Source organism: Loxodonta africana, chromosome 3, assembly GCF_030014295.1.
Source record: "Loxodonta africana isolate mLoxAfr1 chromosome 3, mLoxAfr1.hap2, whole genome shotgun sequence".
Lineage (NCBI taxonomy): Eukaryota > Metazoa > Chordata > Mammalia > Proboscidea > Elephantidae > Loxodonta > Loxodonta africana.
Window position 1 is genome coordinate 143555961 of NC_087344.1, and position 24658 is coordinate 143580618.

The following is a 24658-nucleotide window of genomic DNA, read 5'->3' on the forward strand; positions in this document are numbered from 1 at the left end:
TTGCTCGCACTACCTGGAAGTTGCGTCGGCCGGTGCCGCGGCCTCTGACCGGCAGGGGGAGCCCTACTGAGCGTCGGGCTCCGCCCCGCCCCGCCCCGCCCCGCGCGCCCGGCGCTCTCTCGCCCGCCCAGCGCCACGCCCGCCGCAGGCAGAGGGCCAGTCACCCGCGGGCCGGCGCCCGCAGCCTATCCGGCGCTCCGCCCCTGCGCCGCCGCGGGACGGGTAACGGTTACCAAGCACTTTCTCTGCTGCGATTCTGCTTAGTCATTGCCTTCCTGCGGCGGCGGCCGCAGTACCAGGAGCCGCAGCCTCCAGCACTTCCCTCCCGGGCGCCGCTCCCCGCCGCAACCAGCGGGCCTCCCTCGGGCGCGACTGCAGGCCGTGGTCGGCCGCGCGGGGTCGGCGGTCTCGCGCTCGGCGCTCCGCCTCGGGCACCGCGTCCTGCGCGGCGGCTGCCTTCTCCGCCCGCCCGCCCGCCCGCGGCTTCGTCGCCGCTTCGCCCTCTCCGGCGGCCGCTGCCATGGGCACCGACAGCCACGCGGCCGGGGCGCTCCTGGCGCGGGCCCGCACCCTGCACCTGCAGACGGGAAACCTGCTCAACTGGGGCCGCCTGCGGAAGAAGTGCCCATCCACGCACAGCGAAGAGGTGAGGGCCGGCGAGCGTTGCCCGCGGAGACGCGAGGGTCGCGGGCAGGCCTCGGGCCAGGCGGGCGGATCCCGAGGCTGGGCCGGTGGCGGGGCTCGGGGCGCAGTCGAGGCGCGCACCTGGGCTCCGTCCGCGGGAGGAGGCTGGGGCCGGTGGCGGCGCGACTTCGAATCCTAACCTGCTGCTGGAGATAAAGCGGCTTAAAAACTTGGCAGGTGCAGCTTCACGCCCAGTGACGCCTCTAACCATGCTCAAGGTTGATTGCAAAACTCTCTAGCGTGTTGTGTTACTCTCCTCGGCAGTGGGGTCAGAGAGGGCCGGCATACCGCCCCATCCCTCTTCCTGCCCTTTGCTCCCTTCCTCCACTGCCCAGGTAAAGAATTATTCTAGAGGTTAGCTTTTGGTGGATTCAGATGAAGTAATATTAGTAAATTTAACTTTTAGGATGTTGACACTAGTTTCTCTATTGCTGTGAGGCAACTTACTAAACACTCACATTTTGCTTTCAACAAAGTATACATTTTTCTTGTCAAAGATCAGTCAGCCTAATTGTATTTGCCTGAGGGCTACTTAGTAACTTGGGATGGCAAAGATAAACTTGGAATTACACACTCGTTATATATTTGCTGTTGGTCATTCATGAGTCGATAGTCAGCCGTTGACTGTGCACATATAATTGTTGAGACATGTTGGTGTTAGAGGACAATTTCAGTATTAGAAACAGTAATAATAAACAAACTTTCAGGGCTCCAGTACCTGTGTGGTACAACTGGCTAACATGGTGTGGTGGACTCTAATGGGAAGGTTGGAGATGCCCCTTGGAAGAAAGGCTTGGCAGTCTACTTTAAAAAAATCAGCCATTGCACACCCTGGGGAGCACTATTGTACGCTGACACACATAGGGTGGCCCTGAGTTGGGATTGACCCAGTGGCAGCTGGTTTGCATTTTAGTTTAGGACCTCTGTGACTTTGGGAAAGTTATCCTTTTAGAGTCTGTTTAGATAGCTCTAAGGTTAAATAATAATACCTTCCTTGTTAGGTTGTTGTGAGGATTAAAATTAAAAAATGCTCACAGTATGGGCATTTATCTTCCTTATCTCGCTCAGTCAGAAAGATCAAATAAATCTTGAGTAAAAGAAAAGTCCTAAACAGTTTCATATTCTGATGTCATCAGCTGTTTTCCTAGGTGGTTTCTGCTTTTTCATAGACGATATTGGTGGTAGACTATGCAGCAGTACATGACATCCCCCCAAGTCTGTGCTGGACCTCTGTGCCCAGGCCTGGTCTTGGGAGTCAGTGCGCCTTTAATAGGAATCAGAATCTATACCTTATTCTGGGTCCAGGTTCCAACTCAGTTTGTATGTTTTTTTAAACCACCCACTTTGACTGTTCTCTCCCAAAGATAAAAATTTCTGTATTTAGAACCTTAATTTCTGCCAGTGGTGGTGGTTCAGTACAGCATTTTGCATGTACATTGGTAATATTGGGTGAAATTTTCCCTCTCTTATCTCTCTCCCACATGCTCTGCACTAGTGGCTTTCAACATTTTTTGTTTTGTTTTTTAGTGCAACCACAGTATATATATATATGAAACACAAGCTTCACTGAAAAACCCAATTCTTACTGTATATACCATGTATTCTAATTTTTTTCTATGCTATTTTAATTTTTTTGAATGTGATTTCTTAATGCACTGAGTCACATGCCACAGTTTGAAAAACATTTTTCAAAAATCTAATTCTGGAGGAATCCCCGGGGACTGTGGCCTTAAGACACCCTTCTGCACTGGAACTGAAGCCATTCCTGGAGACCACCTTTCAACCAAACCATGGATAGGCCCAGGAAATAAACAGTGACACTGAAGAGGAACATGTTCCTTACAGCAACCAAGTATAGGAGATCTGGATAAAAGGCAACATTTGCCCAAAAGCAAGGATGAGAAGGCAGGAAGGGGTAGGAAATCAGAAAGGAAACAAAACTAGGGCTGAAATGGGGACAATGGGGACACATTGTGGGGAGTAAAACCAATGTCTATAAAAAATACAAACTATCAAATAGGAAACTGATTTGCTCTGTAAACTCTCACTAATACACATTTCAAAAAAAAAAAGCCAAAGATCTAATTCTGGTTTATAGTGTTTTATTTTGGCTTCTACGTATGAGGGACACAGCTAAAGAAATGGAAAATATTTGAGGAAAACTTGAAGAAGAAACAAAAATTGTTAAAGGGGATCCTAATTTGCTGTATAAGCTTTTAACTGATACACAATAAAATATTAAGGAAAAAAAAATGTCAAGACAAGTCAAAGAGCAGTCCAATGTTACAATTACGTGAGAAATTCATCGACTACGTATCACAAACCTAAAGCAAATTTGTGGAGAAAATGTGTCAGTTTAGTTGGAGTAGGAGAGGCATGTTTTGTTTCTATATAAAGAAGAACTTTGTAACATCCAGAACCCCAAGTTGGGGTGCGCTACTTGAAGCAGTTCAACTTCACTGGAGATGTTAAATGGAATAAAAAATCAAAAAAACAAGTTGCCAACAAGTCAATTCTGACTCATGGTGACCTCATGTGTGTCATAGCAGTATCGTGAGCTGTAGAGTTTTCAATGACTGATTTTTTGGAAGTAGATTGCCAGGCCTTTCTTCAAAGGGACCTCTGAATGGACTCAAACCTCCAACCTTTTGGAGCACGTTAACTGTTAGCATCACCTCAGGAATCACTCCTTATTGAGAAAATTTACACATTGAGTAGACAATTGGATTAACTCTCCTAAAAAGTCTCTAACTTTTTTTGCATCCGAATTCTGCCCCAATTTTTTTGTTTCACTAGAATTTTATGAAATCAAACACTATTGTTTTGTTTTGCGCAATTTTTTGTTGTAAGGGAATGTGACCGGTGGAATCATGTGGTGTTTTTAACTCTTGCACAAAACAACTCTAATGATACACTAATTTGAGGTGATACTTACCCTCAGTGATATTATCTCTGTGTGATGAGAATGACGAGAGCAGAGAACAAAAAAACGCAAGTTCGTGTTTAGTCAGTATAGATAATATGTAAAAGATTAACAGTCTTTAGGTTTGTGATACGTAGTCGATGAATTTCTCACGTAATTGTAACATTGGACTGCTCTTTGACTTGTCTTGACATTTTTTTTTCCTTAATATTTTATTGTGTATCAGTTAAAAGCTTACACAGCAAATTAGGATCCCCTTTAACAATTTTTATACAAATTGTCCCCTGCCATTGGTTACAGTTTTTACAATGTGTCAGCATTCTCATTATTTTCCATTCCGTTTGTTCTGTTTCCATTGATCTAACTTCCCTTTCCCTCCTTGCCTTCTTGTCTTTGGTTTTGGATAAACATTGATGGCTTGATCTCATATAGCTATTCGTTTAAGGAAGCACATTACTCATGGATGATGTTGTTTATTTTAGAAACTGATCTGTTACTTGACTGAAAGGTGACCTGCAGAAATAGTTTTAATTCCAAGTCCAAAGGTTATTTTAAGGCAATAGCCTTGGGGGTTCCTCTCGTCTCTATTGGTCCAGTAGATCTGGCCTTTTTTAAGGAATTTGAATTTTGTTCAACATTTTTCTCCCATTCTTTTGGGGACCTATTGTGTCCCTGGTCAGAACGGTCAGTAGTGGTAGCCGGGCACCATCTAGTACTTCTGGTCTCAGGTTAGAAGAGGCTGTGGTTCATGTGGGCTAATAGTCCTGTGAACCAGGTTCTTCTTTGAGCCTTTGATTTCCTTCGTTCTCTTTTGCTCAATACAAGTAGAGACAATAATTGTATCTTAGATGGCCACTCTCAAGCTTTTAAGACTCCAGATGCTACTCACCTAACTAGGGTGTAGAACATTATTTTTGTGAACTGTGTCATTATGCCAGTTGACTAAGTTGTCTCACAAGACTGTGGCCCCAAGTTGCCCTGACATTTTGCAGAATCCAAGATTAAAGAAACGGTTTCAAGAAAAGGGTGAGTACTCTAAAAATATACTTAGCTTCCTGAATTGAGGAATTCATCAAGAAAGTCTTAGTATGCAAACAAGCCATCCTTCCAAAGGGAAATTTTTTTAGAATTCTCTCAGGATTAGATCCACCTCAACTTTGACTAATTTTAGAAGAATATTGACTTAGAATTTTGTCCGTAATGGCTATGAAATAATTTTTATCTACTGACTTAAATTTAGGGGCCTTGGTGGCACACTGATTAAAGAGTTCGGCTGCTAACCAAAAGGTCAGCAGTTGGAATCTACCAGGCACTCCTTGGAAACCCTATGGGGCAGTTCTACTCTGACCTATAGGGTCGCTATGAGTTGGAGTCAACTTGATGGCAGCGGGGTTTGACTTAAATTTGATTATAAATGTACTTTCAGTGAAGATACAGACCTTGTCTCTTAAGTTCAAGTGGGTTATTGTGGGTAACACATAAATTATTGTTGTGGTTAATCTTACTGTAGATGACTGTGTGCCCTTAAATTGTTAAATCAATTGTTCCTTGTAATTTTCTGTGCTAAGATAAAAGCAAAGAAGTGCTTGTGTCAATTTGCATCATAAGCAATCGTAGTTTAGACAGTGAGTTCTTAGTAGTTGTTGCTGTAAGGAAAGTGCTTTTACAGTTCAGGGCTTTCTCCTAGTTACTCATTTCTCTTTTCATTGATTGTCCACAGAATGCAAAGCACTGTGCCCTTGGATGTTTATAAAGCAGTGATTTCAGACTGCTAATGTTGGTCGATAGGTAGCTGTGAATCAGTTTAGTGAGTCATGAAGCAGCAGCATATTTTTTCTAATCAATAGAATAGAGGCCATCAGAGTGGCCGATGCGTAACGAGTGTAAATATCGTTTTGTAAAATTTTTGTTGTGTTTTATATGGATTTGTGTGTGTGTGTGTTGGCTCATTATGTGAATGCATGTCTGTCTTTGGACCACTGTTAAATAAGTTTGAAATATACAGCTAGTAAGAAATACAAAGATAATAAACACTGTAATTTACAACTTACTATAATATTAGTGTAAAAATGTTTTTTGTTTAGGTAAGATAACATTGAAGACAGTTTGGAGGTGTACCTAAGTATGAGGAAATGGCTTAGGGACTGACATTATGCAAGTTGACTTCTGCAAGATATGTCTTTACCCGTGGTTGTCAGACTTCAGAGTACATAGCCATCACTTGGGATGCTTTTTAAAATTTAAGTCCTTGCTGTCCTTAGTGAGTGATTCAGCAGATCTGGGAGGGGCTTAGGAGTTTGAATTTTTAATAAACTCCATGGGCGAATCTGATGTAGGAGCTCCTCTGGCTACAATTATTAAATCATTTGTCTTTGAGGAATACAGCCTAGGGGTTAATATAAATCCTGGTCAGACTGCCTTAGCTTGAATCCAGGTTCCCCTGTTTATAAACTCTGGAGCCTTAAAACAAAACCAAACAAAACTAACCCTTCTGTGCTTCACTCTCCTCATCAATAAAATATTATTGGCTTTATATAGTAGGTTTTTTTATATAGTTGGTAGGAGGATTAGTTAAAAACCCTGTCAGTTCAAAGTTCTGTGAGTGTTATTACTATATACTTTATTTTTACAAAACAGAAAACCTCATTCTTGAAAAATGTTTTTTTGTGAATGCTCTCATGTCTCATAGTTTACTTTAAAATTCCCGTTGGTACAGAAATACTTTAAAAATAATTAAGCTACTGCTTTAGGTTAAGAATGTTTGAGAATTAAAAATAAGGTAAAAACAAGTCTGATTTTGTATTAAAGGAAACAAAAACCTGGTAGAATTAAGATTTTAGTTTCTATGGTATTTTCTATTGATCGTTTTTTCCTACTTATCAAACTAATACATTCTTATTGTAGAAGTACAGAAAAGTGTAAAGAATTTCACAGTTTCAAAATGCATTCTTTTTGCAGCTTCGAGATTGTATCCAAAAGACCTTGAATGAGTGGAGTTCGCAAATCAGCCCAGAATTGGTCAGGGTAAGTGCAATGGGAATGCAGAAATTGTGAATATCAAAGGAAATGTGAAGCTAAAGCAGGAAGTTAATTTCCTCTGTTTTGATAGGGAAATAAAATAGGGAATTGGCATAAAACTTCCTGTGGCTGATTTGAGGAGATGGTAGTATGGCCCAGTTGGCTTAAGCATAAAACAGAAAATCTGGATCCTTCAACCCTCAACTTGACAAGATACTAAGATTCTCTGTGCTTAGTTCCCATTACACTATTCCTCACCAGCAGTGCTTTGCTCCATTTTATATTTGGTCTAGTAGAGCAATTGTGGTTGGTAGATGGCTTTGGTAGAATATCACCCAATAATGTAGTCACTAGAAATAATTTTTATTTTAAAATGTCGGTTTCTGATGAAACAACAGAGAATTGTTTCTTTAAATGTTAGTATGTGACTATTATCATAAATGTTAATATACAAAACACCTGTCTGTAAACCACTCTTGGGAATCTAACTCAGCAAAAGGTTCCTAACAAATTACACAGGCTACTTTAAAAGTACGAAAGGAGATATGCTGGCAATACTTGTTCCCCTGGGCGTACTGCAAATTTATAACTGTAGGTGCTAAGCAGACATTGACAGTTGTGTTTTATCAATCTGTGTTTCTCTGAAATTACCATTTACTCTGTGCATGACTCTTAAACACATACCAAGCCTTCATTGTGTGCCAGGCCTTGTAATGCACGTAAGAATCATGGGAAAGGCCTCAGCTTTTACTTTGTTTTAATCTTGCAAACATGAGGTAATAAATTTCTGAGTAATATGTACTACCATTTTATCATGATCCTCGTGAATTGTTCATTATTAAACCCATTGGAATGGCCTTCACGTTTTTTCATTGCACTCAGAAAATAAATTTTTTGTCTAAAAATTTTTGTAATTAATGTAGAAAGTTTTTCACATATTACTCGGGATGGATAATATTTATTATTTTTCATTGGTTTCTTTTGTAAATAAAATTAAACACTGGTGGCGTAGTGGTTAAGAGCTACGGCTGCTAACCTTTGGTCAGCAGTTTGAATCCACCAGGCGCTCCTTGGCAACTCGGAGGCAGTTCTGCTCTGTCCTATAGGGTCCCTGTGAGTCAGAATCAACTTGACGGCAGTGGGTTTGGTTATTTTTGGTTTGTGATAATGGTTCTAACTCCTCACATACTCCCACCCCCTTTTTGTTATTTTTGTTATTTTGCTCATTCAGCCCTCTGAGTACTTGATCAAAACAAAACACTTTTTCCAGAAAATGGACACATACACAGGATTTTACTTTTATTTCAGGGCTTTGCAAACTTTGTGAAGCCCATCCGGACCTCAGGGGAAGAGCCCTGTCATCTTATGGGCTCCGTGCTTCTAAAGTGAAGGACTTTATTAGAAAATATTATAGTTAATCAGAAACATTTAATTTTATATTCTAAATATCATGTGTTTATTATAGGAGTTTCCAGATGTCTTGGAATGTACTGTCTCTCATGCGATAGAAAAGATAAATCCCGATGAAAGAGAAGAAATGAAAGTTTCTGGTAAAGTCCAGCCTTTACAGTTCATTTTGTTACACAATAGAAGTGATACCTTCAGGTTTTGTCAGGCATGGGAATAAGCCTTTCTCTGCCTCTGATAATGAGTGAATCTGTCACTAAGTGCAAGAAATACAAATATTCCTTTTTAAACTTAATTTTAATGTCAACTCTAAATTAGGGAGTTATAGGAGTTCAGTGTTAGCTGCTTCAGTGGAGTCTGACTAGAACTTCAACTTGCTGCCTTTCACAATGTTTTCTTTAACTTGTGTGTCAGACTTCAGAGCAATAGAAAGATTAAGATGAAGGAGGTGGAAGGGATAAAGGGAGGCTTAAGAGCAGTGTCCACCCAAAGCAGGCATGAGCGCTTCCTTCCTGGCTGGATACTGGTAACCAAAGACTAAGGTCACCTGGAATGGTCAAAAGAAGCCTGGGCAACAAGGTGCATGGCGAGAAATAAAAAACACATTATATCACTTCAACAAATGTATTGAGTGACTGCTCCATTGCAGAAACTGCGTTAGGTTCAAAAACAAACCACAAGGAATACAAAAATGAAAAGATGCGCTCTTCTTGCCATCAGCCTACAGTCAGCATCATGTCGTCATTAAAAGCTTGAGCTCTGGAGTTAGACGGACTAGACTGAGATTCCTGGGTGTGCAGATTACTCACCGATAGAATCTTAGGCTAACAAGTTATTTAATCTCCCTGAGCGTGTTTTCTCAACCGTCAAATGGGGATGCATCTGTTTCACAGGCTTCTTTTTAAATTGGTTGAAATAAGTCAGCTACAGCACTGAGCACGGTGCTTGGCACCAAGTTAGTGCTAGGTGATGGTGCTGGTTTTTGCTGCTGGGTCTCCCTTTGTGCCCCCTGCTTTGTGCCAGGTACTTGGCACTGTATGGTTGTATTTTCTCATAAAATTCTCAAAACAATCTTGCAGAGATTGCACAGGTGACATTAAAGAAGTTAAAAGTTGCCATACAGGTGGCTAGTAAGTGGTTAAGCCAGGAATACAGATTTGCTTGACTCCAAAACCCATTTCCAAACCCGAAAGCAACATTCTTTCTGTTGTTGGTTGCAATGCATCATGGTGTAGATCCCCCTTAGATCTCTTACAAGTTGTCCTCCAGTTCCAGTGGCCTTCAGGTTTTTGATAGGCATCAAAATTCTCCCCATATGAAAAGCTTTCATCTCGCTGCCTATCTAAAAATTAAAAATGCCTCATCTTTCAGAGAGAGAAGGCTATTTCAGACAGCATGAATTCAGGGCCAGGGAAATAGTGGTGGGAAGAATTTTCACAGAGGGTAGTTATGGGAGCTAAGGTTGGGCCCAAAGTGGTCATCTGGCCACCTGGTAGGGGTGCTGTGATGGTTTTCAAATAGGGAGGTAACGTAAGGAAAGCAATGTTTCAGGAAGATTATATAGCAGTAGAATGCAAGAGACAAATAACAAGAAATGTAATTCAGAGAAATTTTGTTGCATATGTTGAATGCCATATTTAATTCATAAAAATGAACATTTCAGGTAATTTAAGATCTTTGTATATATATCTGATCTGCCTTCTGATACATGGGAAATTAATATTTACTTTTTTTGACATACAGGTATTTGTTGGCAACTAGCATATAATAAGGAGTTACAACGGAAATATACTTTTATGTCATAAAATAAAAATAATCTGAAATTACATGAATAGGAAAAGAAAAATCATTCAGGATTATGTGTCATCTTGGTATTTTAGCCATATTAATAATATATTTGGTAGTTAAATGTGTCCCTAAATATAGAATCAGTAATCAGTTTTGTTTTCTTTGTTACCCAGCAAAGCTATTCATTGTAGGATCAAACTCTTCATCGTCAACCAGAAATGCAATTGACATGGGTAAGCCAACATTTAACTTTTTACATTAGTACCCTACCTACCCTGTCCATTGCCATTGCGTTGATTCCAACTCTTAGCAACCCTACAGGGCAGAGTAGAATTGCCGCATCGAGTTTCCACGGCTATAATCTTTACGGGAGCAGACTGCCACATCTTTTTCCTGCAGAGTGGCTGGGGGGCTCGAACTGCCAACCTTTTAGTTAGCAGCTGAGTGCTTAACCACTGTGCCATCAGGGCTCCTAAGTCCAAAAAACCTATTGCTGTCAAGTCGATTCCAACTCATAGTAACCCTATAGGACAGAGTTAAACTGCCCTGTAGGGTTTCCAAGCTTGTATATCTTTACGGAAGCAGGTTGCCACATCTTTGTCCCGAGGAGCAGCTGGTGAGTTTGAACCACCAACCTTTTGGTTAGCAGCCAAGCACTTAAACATTGTGCCACCAGGGCTCCTGGGCTTCTAAGTAGTGGACCTTAAATTAGTATAGGTGTGTTAGTTATAACTTGTGTCCAGGTAAAAAAGAAAATGAGCAAAACTGTAGAGACAATGAAAAGATCAACAATTTGCCAGAGACTCTGGGAGGGGAGGAGAGATGAGTAAGTGGAGCAGAAGGCATTTTTAGGGCAGTGAAACGATTCTGTATGATGATACCTTAACGGTGGATATATGACATTATGCCTTTGTCAAAACCCATATATAACTGTACAATACAGAGTGAACCCTAATGTAAACTGTGGACTTTACTTAATAATAATGCATCAGTATTGGTTCATCATTTGTGACAACTGTACCACATCAATGAAAGATGTTAATTATGGAGGAAACTGTGAGAGGAGGGCTGTATGTGGGAACTCTGTACTTCCTGTACAATTTTTCTGTAGACATAAAACTGCTCTAAAAAAAATGTTTAATGGAGAAAAATGTGAATCGAACTGAAAAAATCAAAATGAGCTGATTCTAATTTCACCTTTTAAAGTTTTAGCCTAGTTGCCTTTATTTATTTATTTATTTTTTGGCCTGGTTTCTTAAGGCTTCTGTCAAATTATATTTGAATTATGTAGGATTATGTTTTGATATGTAAGGGGAACATAAGAGGTGTAACATATAACTGTTAATTACGTGTTTGGTGATACAGATTCTCCATAATCATATTCTTAACCTGTCCCTTTTAATACTATAGATGAAATGCCCCCTACCCCATGAAGCATTTGTTTTCAGCAGTCATTTGTGTTATTGTGATGTTATAGTTATTTGCTTTTAAAACATTTGTCCAGTATTTATATATGTTGAAAACTTGATTGGTTCCTGAATCTGTGGAGTGATCAGTAATTGCTTAAGATAGGCTCTTAAATTGTTTTTATAGAAATTAGGAAATATACCTCTTATTATAAGACCATAAATTTCAGCTTTTCAGACTCTTAGGTTTATTCTTTGCTATGACTACTAGTTACACAATATTAGGTCATAATTCTTATGATCAACCATGTGAGAAACTGGTGAGCAAGTAGAGCTGGAGAAGAAAATTTTATGACAATAAGGAAGCTGCCAAAAAATCCTGGGGCTGCTGTTCCCCAGAAAGAAGAGCCCATAATCACCGTGAGTTCCCTAGGAAAAAGGCAGGGCAACGAAACCCACTTGTCTGTGACAAAGAGCAAGTAGGTGAATGGCTGCTTACAAATTTTTAAACAAAGGAAATGTTCTAAATGATATGTAAATTATGAAACTGAATGAAATAATCTGTTGTATAGAAAACTATTGAATGACAGGGACAGAATTCAGTGGGATGCTTTGAGGACATTTATTTGTTGGGGTACTTCGAGGATCCCAGAAGCACTTGTTTTCGTGATGTAAAGAATGTTTGTCGTTCTTGCGTTTTCTTTTACGTCAGCCTGCTCGGTCCTTGGAGTTGCGCACCTGGACTCTGTCATCATTGCTTCTCCTCCTATTGAAGATGGCGTTCATCTTTCCTTGGAGCATTTGCAGCCTTACTGGGAGGAATTAGAAAACTTAGTGCAAAGCAAAAAGATTGTTGCTATTGGTACTTCTGATCTAGACAAAACACAGTTGGAGCAGCTGTACCAGTGGGCACAGGTAAAGGGCAGCCAGATTGTGAGCTCTCTGGGAAAGGATCCTACCACTGCTGTCTTTGCTGGTTGAGAGATTCAGCGGCATGCACATAGTGGACACTCACTGTGGGGTGACTGTTCCAAACATGGGACTTTGGAGACAGGCTTTATCTAAAGTATGAGGGTTTTTATTTTTCATGCCTAGTTGAACTTAACATTAATCCCATTTAAAATGAGTGACCAGGCACACCAGAAAATGTGTGTCAAAGCATTCATAGCCAAATGAATTGACACCGTGTCCTTCAGTTTTACATATGTGATGAGAAATTGTGCTTTTCTTTAGGTACTACTAGGCCATGGCTCTGATTTCATGAGGGTATATCACGCATAACAAATATTTTGCCAACTGTGACTTCAAGAGGCAAGCCTCTTAGTTCATACAGCTTGATATGGATTAGGTGGAATTAATTAGTCACCCCCACTCTCTGGTCTAATAACCTACAGAGTTGTTAGAGGAGTTGCTTACTAGTATTATACCTTTAAAAAAAACTTACTGTATTTTTCTTTATTTCTTTTACTTTATACCCAGCCTTCTCCTTTTCAGAACTTTCAGACTTTCTTATGGACAGGAAGACTCTAAGAAAGTGTTCCCCCTTCTTCCTTGACTTGGTGATAGCCACAGTGTGGCCAAAATACTGCTGGAAAGACTTGGATGGTCTAGAATCTGTATATGAATTAGCCAGTGCAGCTATTAGAAGTTTTTTAATTCTTCTCTTTTTATAAATGTGCCTGATTAATAGCCGTATTTTATAACAGTTTAACCTTAAATGTACTTATCATATGCGTATGATTCTCTATACCTTTGAAGATACATATTTCCTCTGTAGCTGGAACCATCACACCTAGAAGCATGTTTGTTTTCCAAGGCCAATGTATTAGATTGACCAGTGGTTCCGGCGGGAGACGTTTTAACAATGTAGTGCTGAATTGGCTTTTCCCCCATGCCACAGCTATTTTTCCTGTTCCTGTTACCATTAATATGTGTTAGAAAAGCATACATTAATATATTCATGTAAAAGTACTTCACAAACTTTAAGCCATGTAGAATGTGATTTTTCCTAAGTCCTGAAATTGAGTCCTATTGCTGTCTGCTTTTTTTTTTAACTCAGGTGAAATTCATGTAACGTAAAATTAACCATTTCAAAGTATACAGCTCAATGGCATTTAGTATATTCACAATGTTGTGCAGCCATCACCTCTATCTAGTTCCAAAACACTTTTACCACCCCATATTGCTTTTTATTTTTCATATTAGTTAACTTAATAGAGATATCATGATTTTATTTTTATTTCTAGGTAAAACCAAATAGTAACCAAGTTAATCTTGCCTCCTGCTGTGTGATGCCACCTGATCTGACTGCATTTGCTAAACAATTTGACATACAGCTATTGACTCATAATGATCCAAAAGGTGAGAGTGATATTTTTGTTTATCAAGCTTGATATGGGCTTTTGTCTTACAAAAAGCTACTTGTTAAAATCTAGCATTTAATTGTGTACAGTGATAAACGTTCAATGCTGTTATCTAAAACTATTCTCAATGGTTAGTTCAAAACATAAGCCCTTATTTTCAAAAAGTTTTATTTTTGTCTTTATATCAATGGGGAAAAAAGTGAAGGGAAATTTTGCTGAGCTTCTAGCCTGTTGAAGTTAACGAATACAGGTAGTCTCCAAGTTACAAAGTATTCAAGTTACAATGAACTGCACTTACGACCATCTCGTTTTTTTGTCTGTGTGCATCTTTTCGTTAGTAATATGCACTATGTACCGTATTGCAGTGTGTAATTAGCTGATGTTAACATTACATAGGTGTAATGTTTCTAACCCCCAAAGACAAATAAAGATCAGATTTATAAAGATACTGATAGTGAGAGGGAATAATAATGAAAACTAAAAGAAAAAAAGAGAGTTATTCAACAGAACAGAGTAATCGTCAGAATGGGACCCTGTTGTAAGTCGGAGCCTATCTTACTAGCTGTATAGAAAAGATATCTTAAGGCATTCCAAATTGTATTATATATACACTTGACTAGTACAGCAAAGATTGGACCAAAGAGCCATTTAATTAAAGAGAGTAACTATCTAGAAAAAAAGGCAGATAAAATTTAATTTGAAACGTAAACGTATTAGGATAGTGATAATTAGACATTTTATTATTAATATCAAAGCATATATTTGGTGTTACTCAGAAACATTGTTTAATGAGAATGGCTTGTCTGCCTTCTATAGAATATTTATCATTTTACGAGATAAGTGGGGGGACTGAGAAGAGAATGTTTAACATGACTTGCAAAGATAAATGTTTCATTAGAGCCTATATAAAAAGAAAACAAAAACCAAACCCATCGCCATTGAGTCAATTCTGACTCATAGCGACGCTCTAGGACAGAGTAGAGCTGCCCCAAAAGGTTTCCAGGGAGCAGCTGGTGGATTCAAACTGCTGACCTTTTGGTTAGCAGCGGAGCTCTTAACCTCTGTGCTAATGAATCATTGTTGTGGCAGAATTTATTGCATACGTATATAAAGAGAGAGTTTTAATCTTGTTTTCTTTCTAAAGCCTTTGGTTAGAACGTGTAGGCTGATCCTGGGTAGACCATTAACAAATCTGCAGACACTTTGATCCCTAGTGAAGCAGCTCTCTTCAAAGATTTGTAGTGTTTACTCATGAGTTAACATAGTTGAATCAATTTTAAAAGTACGTAGTTAATGAGTAGCATAACTCATTAACTACGTCACATTTTTTAATTCTTAAGCAGTTGAGTTGTAAAACATTGAAGTTTCCTTGTCATCTAAAATAAAATTTTGTTTGTAAATCCTTGAAGGCCTACCGCTGTTCTGAAATTTCCCTTTTTCTTTAGAAAGGGTTTATTTTCCATTACTCTGGTGGCATAGTGGTTAAGTGCTACAGCTGCTAACCAAAGTGTCAGCAGTTCGAATCTGCCAGGCGCTCCTTGGAAACCGTATGGGGCAGTTCTACTCTGTCCTGTAGGGTCGCTAGGAGTTGGAATCGACTCCACAGCACTGGGTTTTGGGTTGGCTTTGTCCTAGAAGCTGTGGTGACAGTGTAACTACCAAAAACCCAAACCAAACCCATCACTGTCAAGTCGTTTCTAACTCACAGGTAAAATTGTGAAGTAGGTGATCCGGACTTTAGAACCTTCCCTTTTTTATTTGCCTTACCCTTTCCCCTGCTCCCATTAAAACTAATCTGTATTATGTGTCATCTCCTTAGGGACTGCTTCTCTGTTAGACAATCTGATAAACAAATCCATAGTAATGTTACTTTTCCAAGGAAAATTTGAATCTGTTATGAAAACTACCATTTATTAGGTGTGCAACCTAACTTCTCTGCCACACTCTCCTACAAAGGGGATAATAGTATCTATCTCATGGGGTTAGCATGTGGACTAAATGAGTTACTACTTGGAAAGTACTCAGAAAAGTGCCTGGCGTGTGACAATAGTTAACATTTACTAACAGTTTACTATTAATGCTATTCAGGTATCACAGTAGGTCATTTGGGGCAGATGGGCTCTTTAAAACCGCTCAGAGCTGTTGCTCTCATGTCAATTCCAGCTCTTAGTAGCCCTATAGGACAGAGTAGAACTGCCCCGTAGGGTTTCCAAGGCTGTAATCTTTACAGAAGCAGACTGCCACATCATTCTCCTGCGGAGCGGCTGGTGGATTTAAACCACCAACCTGTCAGTTAGCAGCTGGGAGCTTTAACCACTGTACCACCAGAACTCCTGATGGGCCTTTTTAAAAAAACAAAAACCAAACCCATTGCCATCGAGTCAGTTCCAACTCATTGCAACCCTATAGTACTCTCAAGTCATACTGTGTAGGTGGTCACTAATTCCTATCTGTATGGTTAGTTCTGACCCCAGTGTAATCCTTCCGTATTGACTGATTTATTCAATAGATATTTGAGCACCTACTATGTGTCAGACATTGTTCTGGTTACTAGACATATAGGACCAAGTCAGACAAATGCCATCCCTCCTGGAACTTATATTCTAATGGAAGGAAACAGACAATAAAATACACGCAAATGTGATATGTGTTGGTATATGATATGGAGGAAAATTAAGTTGGTTGAGGGAGAAGAAAGTGCCCAGTTAGCAGTTGTTGATTTATATCGTGCAGTCAGGGAAGCTTTTCTGCCAAGATAACGCTAATCAGAGACCCAAAAGAAGTACGACAGTGAGCCATACGGATGTCTAGAAGAGCGTTCAGGGAAGAGGGAGCAGTAGCTTCAGAGGCTCCAGGTGTGAATGCGCTGGAGGCTTTCAGGATCCAGCAAGGAGGTCAGTGAGGCTGGAGAAGCGGGAGTGAGGAGGGGAGTGGTGAGCATGGCACAGGAAGGGTAGTAGAGGGCTGGAATACAAACATGGAATTAGAAATACCAAGGAAGCACAGATGAAAAGATACCACTGCCAAAGATTTTTAAAATGATGGCTGAAGCTTACAAAGATATGGTGACATTGGCAGTCACACATTATCAACTGCTGGTGGAAGTGTGAAGTACAGCCATTCTGCAAGCGGTTGGCAATATACTATGTATCAAGCCTTAAAAGTGACCTGTGGCCCTATCATTCCATATCCAGACATGAGTCTTAAGGATGTTCATCACAGCATTATTCTCACTAGCGAAATATTAGGAAAAACCTCAATTTTTGACTAATAATAAATGTATAAATTATGTATGAAATACAGTACTTGGAGAATTTTTAAATGTTTTCATGGAATATTTAATTATATGGAAAGATATTCATGATTAAGTGGAAAAATAAGTAAATTAAGCTGTAACTAGTTGTGTAAGATGTGGAAACATACATGGAAGGAAATACACGGCAAGGTAAACGGGTCATCTCCAGTTGATAGGATTATGAGTGACTTTTTTTCTTTTCATATTTTCGTGTTTTCCAAATGTTCTTCAGTGGACATGTATTATTTTATACTCACATACAAAAAAGTTATTTTTTAAAAACCAAAGTGAAGTTTGTCAATCTATCGCACAGTAGTTTTTGCAAATGAAAGGCTATAACTGAAATAGCAGTTAACTTTTAGTGCTGGTGGCAGGATCCCTGATGGTGCAGCGGTTAAGAGCTTGGCTGCTAACCAAAAGGTCGGCAGTTCACATCCACTAGCTGCTCCTCGGAAACACTATGGGGCAGTTCGACTGTGTCCTATAGGGCCACCACAAGCCAGACTCGACTCGATGGCAGTGGGAGCACTGGTGGCACAACGGTTAAGCATTGAGCTGCTAGCCAAAAGGTCAGCAGTTTGAATCCACTAGTGGCTCTGTGGGAGAAAAGACCTGGTGATCTGTTCCCATGAAGATTACAGCCTAGGAAACCCAATAGGGCGGCTGTACTCTGTCATATGAGATCACTATGACAACACATATTTACACAGTGATTTGTTAGACTTTTAACGTTCATGTTCTTTCCACTTTGCCAGCATACCATTCATCAAATCGTAAGATTTGGGTTACTCATGGAGCAATACTAATATCTCTTTGACAATAAGATTTGAAAGAAAATAGTCCATAGTAAAGCCCCCACGAACTTTTAATCCTCTTAGTGATGTGGTTTGAAAGTAGGGACTTTAGACATACTTGATTAGTTAGTAAATAAATATGAACTATGCAAAGCAAAGATTTGGGATTTACTTATTTAATTATTAGAGAAAAATACCTTTTGAGATTTTCTTTAATTTTTCCTTTCATAAGATTGTTGACTGATTAGTTAATTTATCAGAAGTTCACTCAGAATGACCACCTGTTAAAGTTTTTTATATCCATTCACCTTTTTCCTTTGTTTTAATACATTAGATTTATTTTGGTCTTTGCATCTTTTACTCCATTATTTTGCTTTTTGTTTTTCCCCCATGTATTGGGAGCATGATGGTTATTACACTATTGTTATCTGCTTTGTATTTTTGTAAAGAGGTTTTATTATAACTGTTTACTAGATATCCAGAGCCATCATCATAAGAAAAACTTTTAAACATTAATCAATAATTAAGTTAACAAAGGACAGTAAGGGTTTGGGGCAAGGACTAAAAAAGATGAGTAGAGAGAATTCAGGAAACAGATGAGAGCTTAAAAAAAAAAAAGTATTCTCAGATTTAAGAAGACCCTGCCATTTGGCTCCTCAAACCTGGACAGGAGATTGAAGTAATCTTTTGGGGGTATTCTGACCAATCCAAGAGGAAAGACTTAAAGATAGTGACATTGAGTTTCCCCAACCAAGTAGCCCAGCCAGATCACTGTACAATGAAGTACCCAGTTAACAATGTCCCACTCATGCATTTAGGGCTTCCAGTCAAAATTTTAGTTCCCCGCTCTTAAATATGAGCAGACAATAAAGGATTACCATACATCTGAGGAACATCTCTGATATGAATAATGGAGACCAAAATAAATAAGAAAAAAGCAACTTGGAGGAAACAATGCAGAGAATATACCTTCAAAAAATGCTATCAATAATATTCTAAGATACTGCAACCACAAAATTATAATGGAATACTATGAATTAGAAAAATAAGCATTCAGAGTACAAAAATGAAGACCCGAAATTTTTTTAATGCAATAGAACCAAAAAAAAAAAAAAACTCAAAGAAAAGAGAATTAGAAGATAAAATTGAGGAAATCTCCCAGAAAGCTGAGCAAAAAGACAAAAGTGATGGAAAATAGAAAAGGTAAGAAAATTGAATCCCATGTTCCACGGTCCAGGAGGTCCCATCTTCAAGTATTAGGAATTCCCCCCCCAAAGAGCAGAGAAACAGAAGGAATTGGAGGAGAAAGGCATCAGCGAAATAATTCAGAGAAGTTTCCCCAAATTGGAGCCTCAGTGGCCCAGTGGTTAAGAGCTCAGCAGCTAACCAAAAGGTTGGCAGTCCGAACCCACCAGCTGCTTCTTGGAAACCCTATGGGGCAGTTCTGCTCTGTCCTATAGGGTTGCCGTGAGTCAGAATCGGGTTTCGTTTTTGGTTTCCCAGAATTAAAGGACCTGATTTTGAAAGGGGCACTGAGTATGCAGCATGATGAGTGAAAATATACGCAACGCAGACCAAGGCCCATCATTGTGAAATTTCAGAACACAAGGGAGAAAAAAGTTCTGTAGTCTTCTAGGAAGGAAAAAAAAAATAGATTACATACAGAGAGTCAGGATTTCCGGGATAATGACGAAGTGCATATCTAAGTTGACAGCCAGGCATGGAGGGCAAGCATTGAGAAAGTCAGAGGCTCCAGAAGAGACTGGTTTAGGAAAATGAAACCAATAGATCACCTAATGTGTGGCAGTGTTCTGAGAAGAGACCTAGACAGTTGGTGAAAAGCTAAGGATTAGTGCTAAGTACAAAAAAAAACCCAAGACAGTTACTAACTCTGGGGAAAACAAAGTTGTATAGGAAAGGTAGTGATCATAGTTACCATAGTTAATCATGAGCTACATGTACATAATACATTTACATGATAATGGAAATACTGGGTAGGATCTAATTAAAATTATGATATATCTCTTTTCAGAGAATTAGGAAATGGAAAAGGTATATGAAGGGTGGGCAAAAGATTAATAGATAATGACAAATTGAAAAAAAAAAATTCTTAGGAATGCAAGTATGTTACTCAGAGACATGGAGATAAAACCAGACAAATTAGCAAAACAGGTGAAAGTGCCTCTAGGAAGGTGGAAGATGGATGGTGGGGCAGTGACTCTTGTTTTCATAACAAATCTTAAAAAACTTTTTGACTAAATTATGTTTATGTCTAACTTTGATAAAAATTAAAACTAAAAAAATTTTTTTAAAGGAGTTGCTGAAACACTTTCTAAACAAAGCCTGGAACAAAGAAAGCACTAAAAGTTGCATTGCTTTTTTAAGCCCTTAGAAAAGATAATCTAATTACAAAATAGGAACAGGATGCTTTGGAAAAGGAAATATGCAAAAGATTAAGAAAGAGCTCTTAGGAATTTAATACACGAATGCTTACCTATGCACATGCCCACACACACAGTCCTTCACAAATGTGTATGTGGGAATATAAAGTAGAGGAAACCTTAGTAGGAAAAAATACAAAATTATAAAATACAAGAGTGTAAAAGAGGATTGATGCAGAAGGTCCAGCCTCCAACTGAAAAAAAGCCAGAAAGAAAGGATAGAAAAGATTGAGGGGAAGAAATTATCACAGTAGTTGAAAATCTCCCAGAGCTGGATACCTGTCCACCTGTCTTTAAATTGAAGGGCCCTACCTGGTGCCCAAACATAGTAAAAATAGACCCAAACCTAGATCCTAGATCACAAATGATCACAAACCTAGATCACAATGAAAATTTCAGATCATCAACAATAAAGAAAAGATCCTGAGAGTGTACAGAGAGAAAAAAACAAGTCACAGGCAAAAAAGAGAGAGAGAATTATAGTGATTTTAGATTTCTTGTAACAAACAACAGTAGAAGACAGTGGTACAGTGTCTTAAAATTTCTGAGAGTTGTTGATCTTTAACGTAGAATTTTATACCAACCCTAATTATCAATCAAGTGTGAGTGCAGAATAAAGACAGGCAGTTAATTGAAGATGTGTTCAGTACAAGAAAGGGCATGCCATGTGATCCAGAAAACAGTGGATCCAGTCCCAGTAAAACCCAAAAAACCCAAACCTGTTGCCCTCAAGTCAATTCCGACTCATAGAGACCCTTAGAACAGAGTAGAACTGTCCCATGGATTTCCAAGGCTGTAAATTTTCACGGATGCAGACTGCCACATCTTTCTCCCTTGGTGGGTTTGAATGGCCAACCTTTAGGTTAGCAGCCAAGTGCTTAACTACTGTACCACCAGGGCTCATTCCCAGTAGAACAGTAAAGCAAAATTCCCCCCTAATATGCTACACAGTAGGGCCAGGGAACAGCCAGACCAAAGTGGAGTAGGAGTACTGAAGGCTCTGCAAAGAAAGTCTCCAAGCAAAAAGGGCCCAGGTCAGATATTACAGAAAATTTTGAAGGAAAAATCAAGACTATGATAAAACTTATTAGTTTTATCTTATACTATTGTATAAGGAAGGGAAAGGAAGGCTTAAAAATTCCAGGAAAAATAAAGGGCTGTAAAAGAAATGAAGTGAATCTTAATATATTACTCAGCACTTCAGTGAACAATATTTATGGAAACAAATAATATAATCTAGACACTGCTTGATTTTCAACTTGGGGAATCGGTCTGTGAACAAAAACTGTATACTTCATTATTGTTTCAGAAGAGATTGTGGATGTTATTTTTGACATTGTAGACATGAGAAATATAACTGACATGTGGAGGAATGGAAGGGGAAAAGGGGAGGTGCTGTCATCTTTATTGTCCTGTTGTCCTTATCTTTCAGGTTAGTAAGTGAAAAGATGCTGTTTGATAGGATTGATGGGATTAGAGATTAGAGATTGATGGGATTAGAGTTACAAAGTTAATTGAGGGTTACAAAGATAATCAGGAGAGGAACTAAAAGTAACAGTTGAAAAGATGAGGGAGCGGAGGGATTGATGATAAAGTGAGCTACATTTTCATCTGTCCTAGAAGGAAGTCAGTGGGTAATATCTGAACAATAAATCAGAAAATGCTAGCATAGACATGTGTATTATTTACAGATGGGAAGTAACCACCAGAACAAAAGAGTAAGGGTAGTCAGAGGACCAATGCTTTTCATTGTAAGCTTCTTTGGTACAATTTTATTGCACTCATATTTTTATTTTAAACATTTTATTAAATATTGAGTAGATAAAAAATATAAAATATATATAAATATATAACATTAAAATGTTACAGTACATGTATTACATTTGGTATATGAAAAAAACCTTTATTATTCCTTGTAAAAGTTTTGTTCAAAAACAGTTTCCCAACCTCAACACTATTAATGTTTGGGGCCAGATAACTTTTTCTTGTAGGTGTTACGAATCTCCAAGCTGACACAAAGGGTCCTTGTCTTTTCGCAAGTAAGAATACACACGAAAGACAAACTTTATCTTCAGGAAGTGTTATTTTGCTTGAGTCAAACAAAAGGAGTCAGTGGGGGACTAAGCCTCTCCAAAGGCTGACTCAAAAGGGAAGCAAGGCCCGGGCTTATATGGGTTCGGTAGAGAAAATAGAGTAACGAATATTTAGTGGGCTTCTTTCAAAGGGCAGGTACTTCTCAGAATGGCGGTGCATGTTAATTAGGTTGCCTGCACATCTGAAATCCAAGATGGAACCTGCTGATACTCAAGATGGAGTCTTCTCAGCAGCCCTTGGCGTCACTTACTATGGGATATAGCACAAGTGCACTGATCTTTGGAACTACATCGCCGTCTTCGGAGGGCTGAGGAAGGTTAAACAGCGGTCACATGTAAAGGGGGAAGGGACTAGAAAAACACTAAGAAAGGAGATTGTAATTCATGGGTTGTTTCAACCTTATCTCATGTTGACCGGGTGTGTTTACCCAACTTCTAGATGGTTGTCTTTTTACAGCTCTTTTGTTCGGCCAGCACACTTAACCCTATCTGTCTCATAGGGACTGTCCTGAGCATTGCAGAATGTTTATGGACATCCCTGGCATCTACTCACTAGATGTGGCTAGCAACCCTTCCCTAGTTGTGACAACCAGAAATCTTCCTGGGCATTACCTGATGTCCCTTGGAGGGCAAAATCAATCCCAGGTTGAGAACCACTATCCAAAAAAAAATCAGGTCTGAACTGATATCCCTGTGAAATGGTTACTTTCAATTAGATGTGTTTTGTTATTTTTAAAATAGTAAGCTTCAGTTTCTGAATTTAACACTTTGTTATTGGTGGGTTGTTTTTTTGGTTTTTTTTTTAGAACTGCTTTCTGAAGCAAGTTTCCAAGAAGCTCTTCAGGAAAGCATCCCTGACATTCAAGCACATGAGTGGGTACCACTGTGGCTACTGCGGTATTCTGTCATTGTTAAAAGCAGAGGGATTATTAAATCAAAAGGCTACATTCTACAAGCTAAAAGAAGGGGTTCTTAACAATGATTTATGATCACAACTACTGACTTTGTATTTTGCTTGAATATAAGATAAAATGCAGATGCGTAAAAATCTAAATGGTGTCTTTGAGGCACATATGCTTTAGTTACATTTGACAATATGTGATCTGTCAGGTATTCAATACTTTTCTTGCCTTCATATTAATTCACTCACATGAACCATTGTATTGTTTTCATTAAACTGTTGTTTTCTAATTGAAATTGTCTATAAAAAAAAAAACTTGCAATATATTTTCCCTTTATTTTTATGACTAATAGAAATCAAGAAAATTGTTGTTAGATATATTTTGGCCTAGGTATCAGGGTAATGTATATACATATTTTTTATTTAAAAAAAATTTCATTAAATGCTTCCTACTCTATAATATAACTAAGCAACTACAGTTGTTAAAACTGAAATCCTGGAAGGTATTTTTCCTGTCGTTGATAAACTAGCTATATCTCAGAATAACTGGAGTAGCTGGGATCTACTAGTAGTGTAAATAAAGCTCATTTCTTCAGTACATGAATGCAAACAAGTTTTTTGTGTGTCCTTGCTTATAGCTCAGCTATAACAACAATTTAACCTTGTATTCTTGTCCCGTATTTTTTCTTGCTACTATTTACAAAGACAAACCAAAAGTAAACCTGAAAAGGCAAATAGAAGAATTTGAAATTATTGTTTGGAGGCTTTATAAAAGAACTGTTACCAACTCCAGATTCTTTTAATTCTTGATTCATCCTTAATATTTTGCTACTCATTCAAGAAGTTTTGAGCACTTACCATGTGTTGGCCATTGCGGGCTCTGGAGACAGTGGGGGGCACAATGGGTAGAGAGCCAGGGATTGAGAATCAGTGGAGTAAAATAAGTGATAACTGATTTATAACTGGCTAAAAGGGACTAAAAGCCAAAAAAAGGAGTGAAAAAAATCTTTAATTCAAGGCCAAAGTTACCTACTTAGACAACTTTGAGATACGGTCTCAACTATTTCAAAGCAAAACAGTATAATCAGAAGTTTAGAGCTAGAAGAGACCAGCTCTTCTAGTATAACTCCTCATTAATTTAAGAGCCAGAAAATAGCAAATAAATAAGGTGTGACCTCTGCTATATACTCTCCAAACGCCTACTGTCATCAAGTTGATTCCAACTCATAGCGACCCTATAGGACAGAGTAGAACTGCCTCACAGGGTATCCAAGGCTGTAAAACCTCATGGAAGCAGATTGCCACGTCTTTCTCCTGTGGAGCAGCTAGTGAGTTCATACCACTGACCTTTTGGTGAGCAGCTGAGCATTTAACCACTGCGCAACCAGGGCTCACTTGATATATACTGTAGGTCGTCTTAATTCTATAAATTTGTGCCTATAACCCAAATAGTTTGAAAAATTCTTTAAAAATGTATCTCAATATTTTTAAGCCATGAGCTATATAAAATAATTTGCTGAAGGTTTCTCAGTTTAGGGAAAAGAA

At 38.8% G+C, this 24658-nt stretch overlaps 1 protein-coding gene across 1 annotated transcript; it reads left to right on the forward strand.

Moving 5' to 3' along the window:
- The first annotated feature begins 489 nt into the window (after positions 1 to 489).
- Positions 490 to 23293, forward strand: GCLM (glutamate-cysteine ligase modifier subunit). Its single transcript, XM_003418473.3, has 7 exons — positions 490 to 646; positions 6566 to 6631; positions 8091 to 8175; positions 9994 to 10053; positions 11939 to 12141; positions 13473 to 13587; positions 23019 to 23293. The coding sequence occupies exons 1-7, from the start codon at positions 521 to 523 to the stop codon at positions 23186 to 23188; spliced, it is 825 nt and encodes a 274-aa protein (XP_003418521.1). The 5' UTR covers positions 490 to 520; the 3' UTR covers positions 23189 to 23293.
- Positions 23294 to 24658: the final 1365 nt, after the last annotated feature.

Excerpts from the sequence above, each read along its gene's own strand:
- GCLM (XM_003418473.3), top strand. The coding sequence starts at position 521 with ATGGGCACCGACAGCCACGCGGCCGGGGCGCTCCTGGCGCGGGCCCGC. Across the intron at positions 10,054-11,938 it reads CAGAAATGCAATTGACATGG|CCTGCTCGGTCCTTGGAGTT; the intron begins GTAAGCCAACAT and ends CTTTTACGTCAG. Across the intron at positions 13,588-23,018 it reads GACTCATAATGATCCAAAAG|AACTGCTTTCTGAAGCAAGT; the intron begins GTGAGAGTGATA and ends TTTTTTTTTTAG.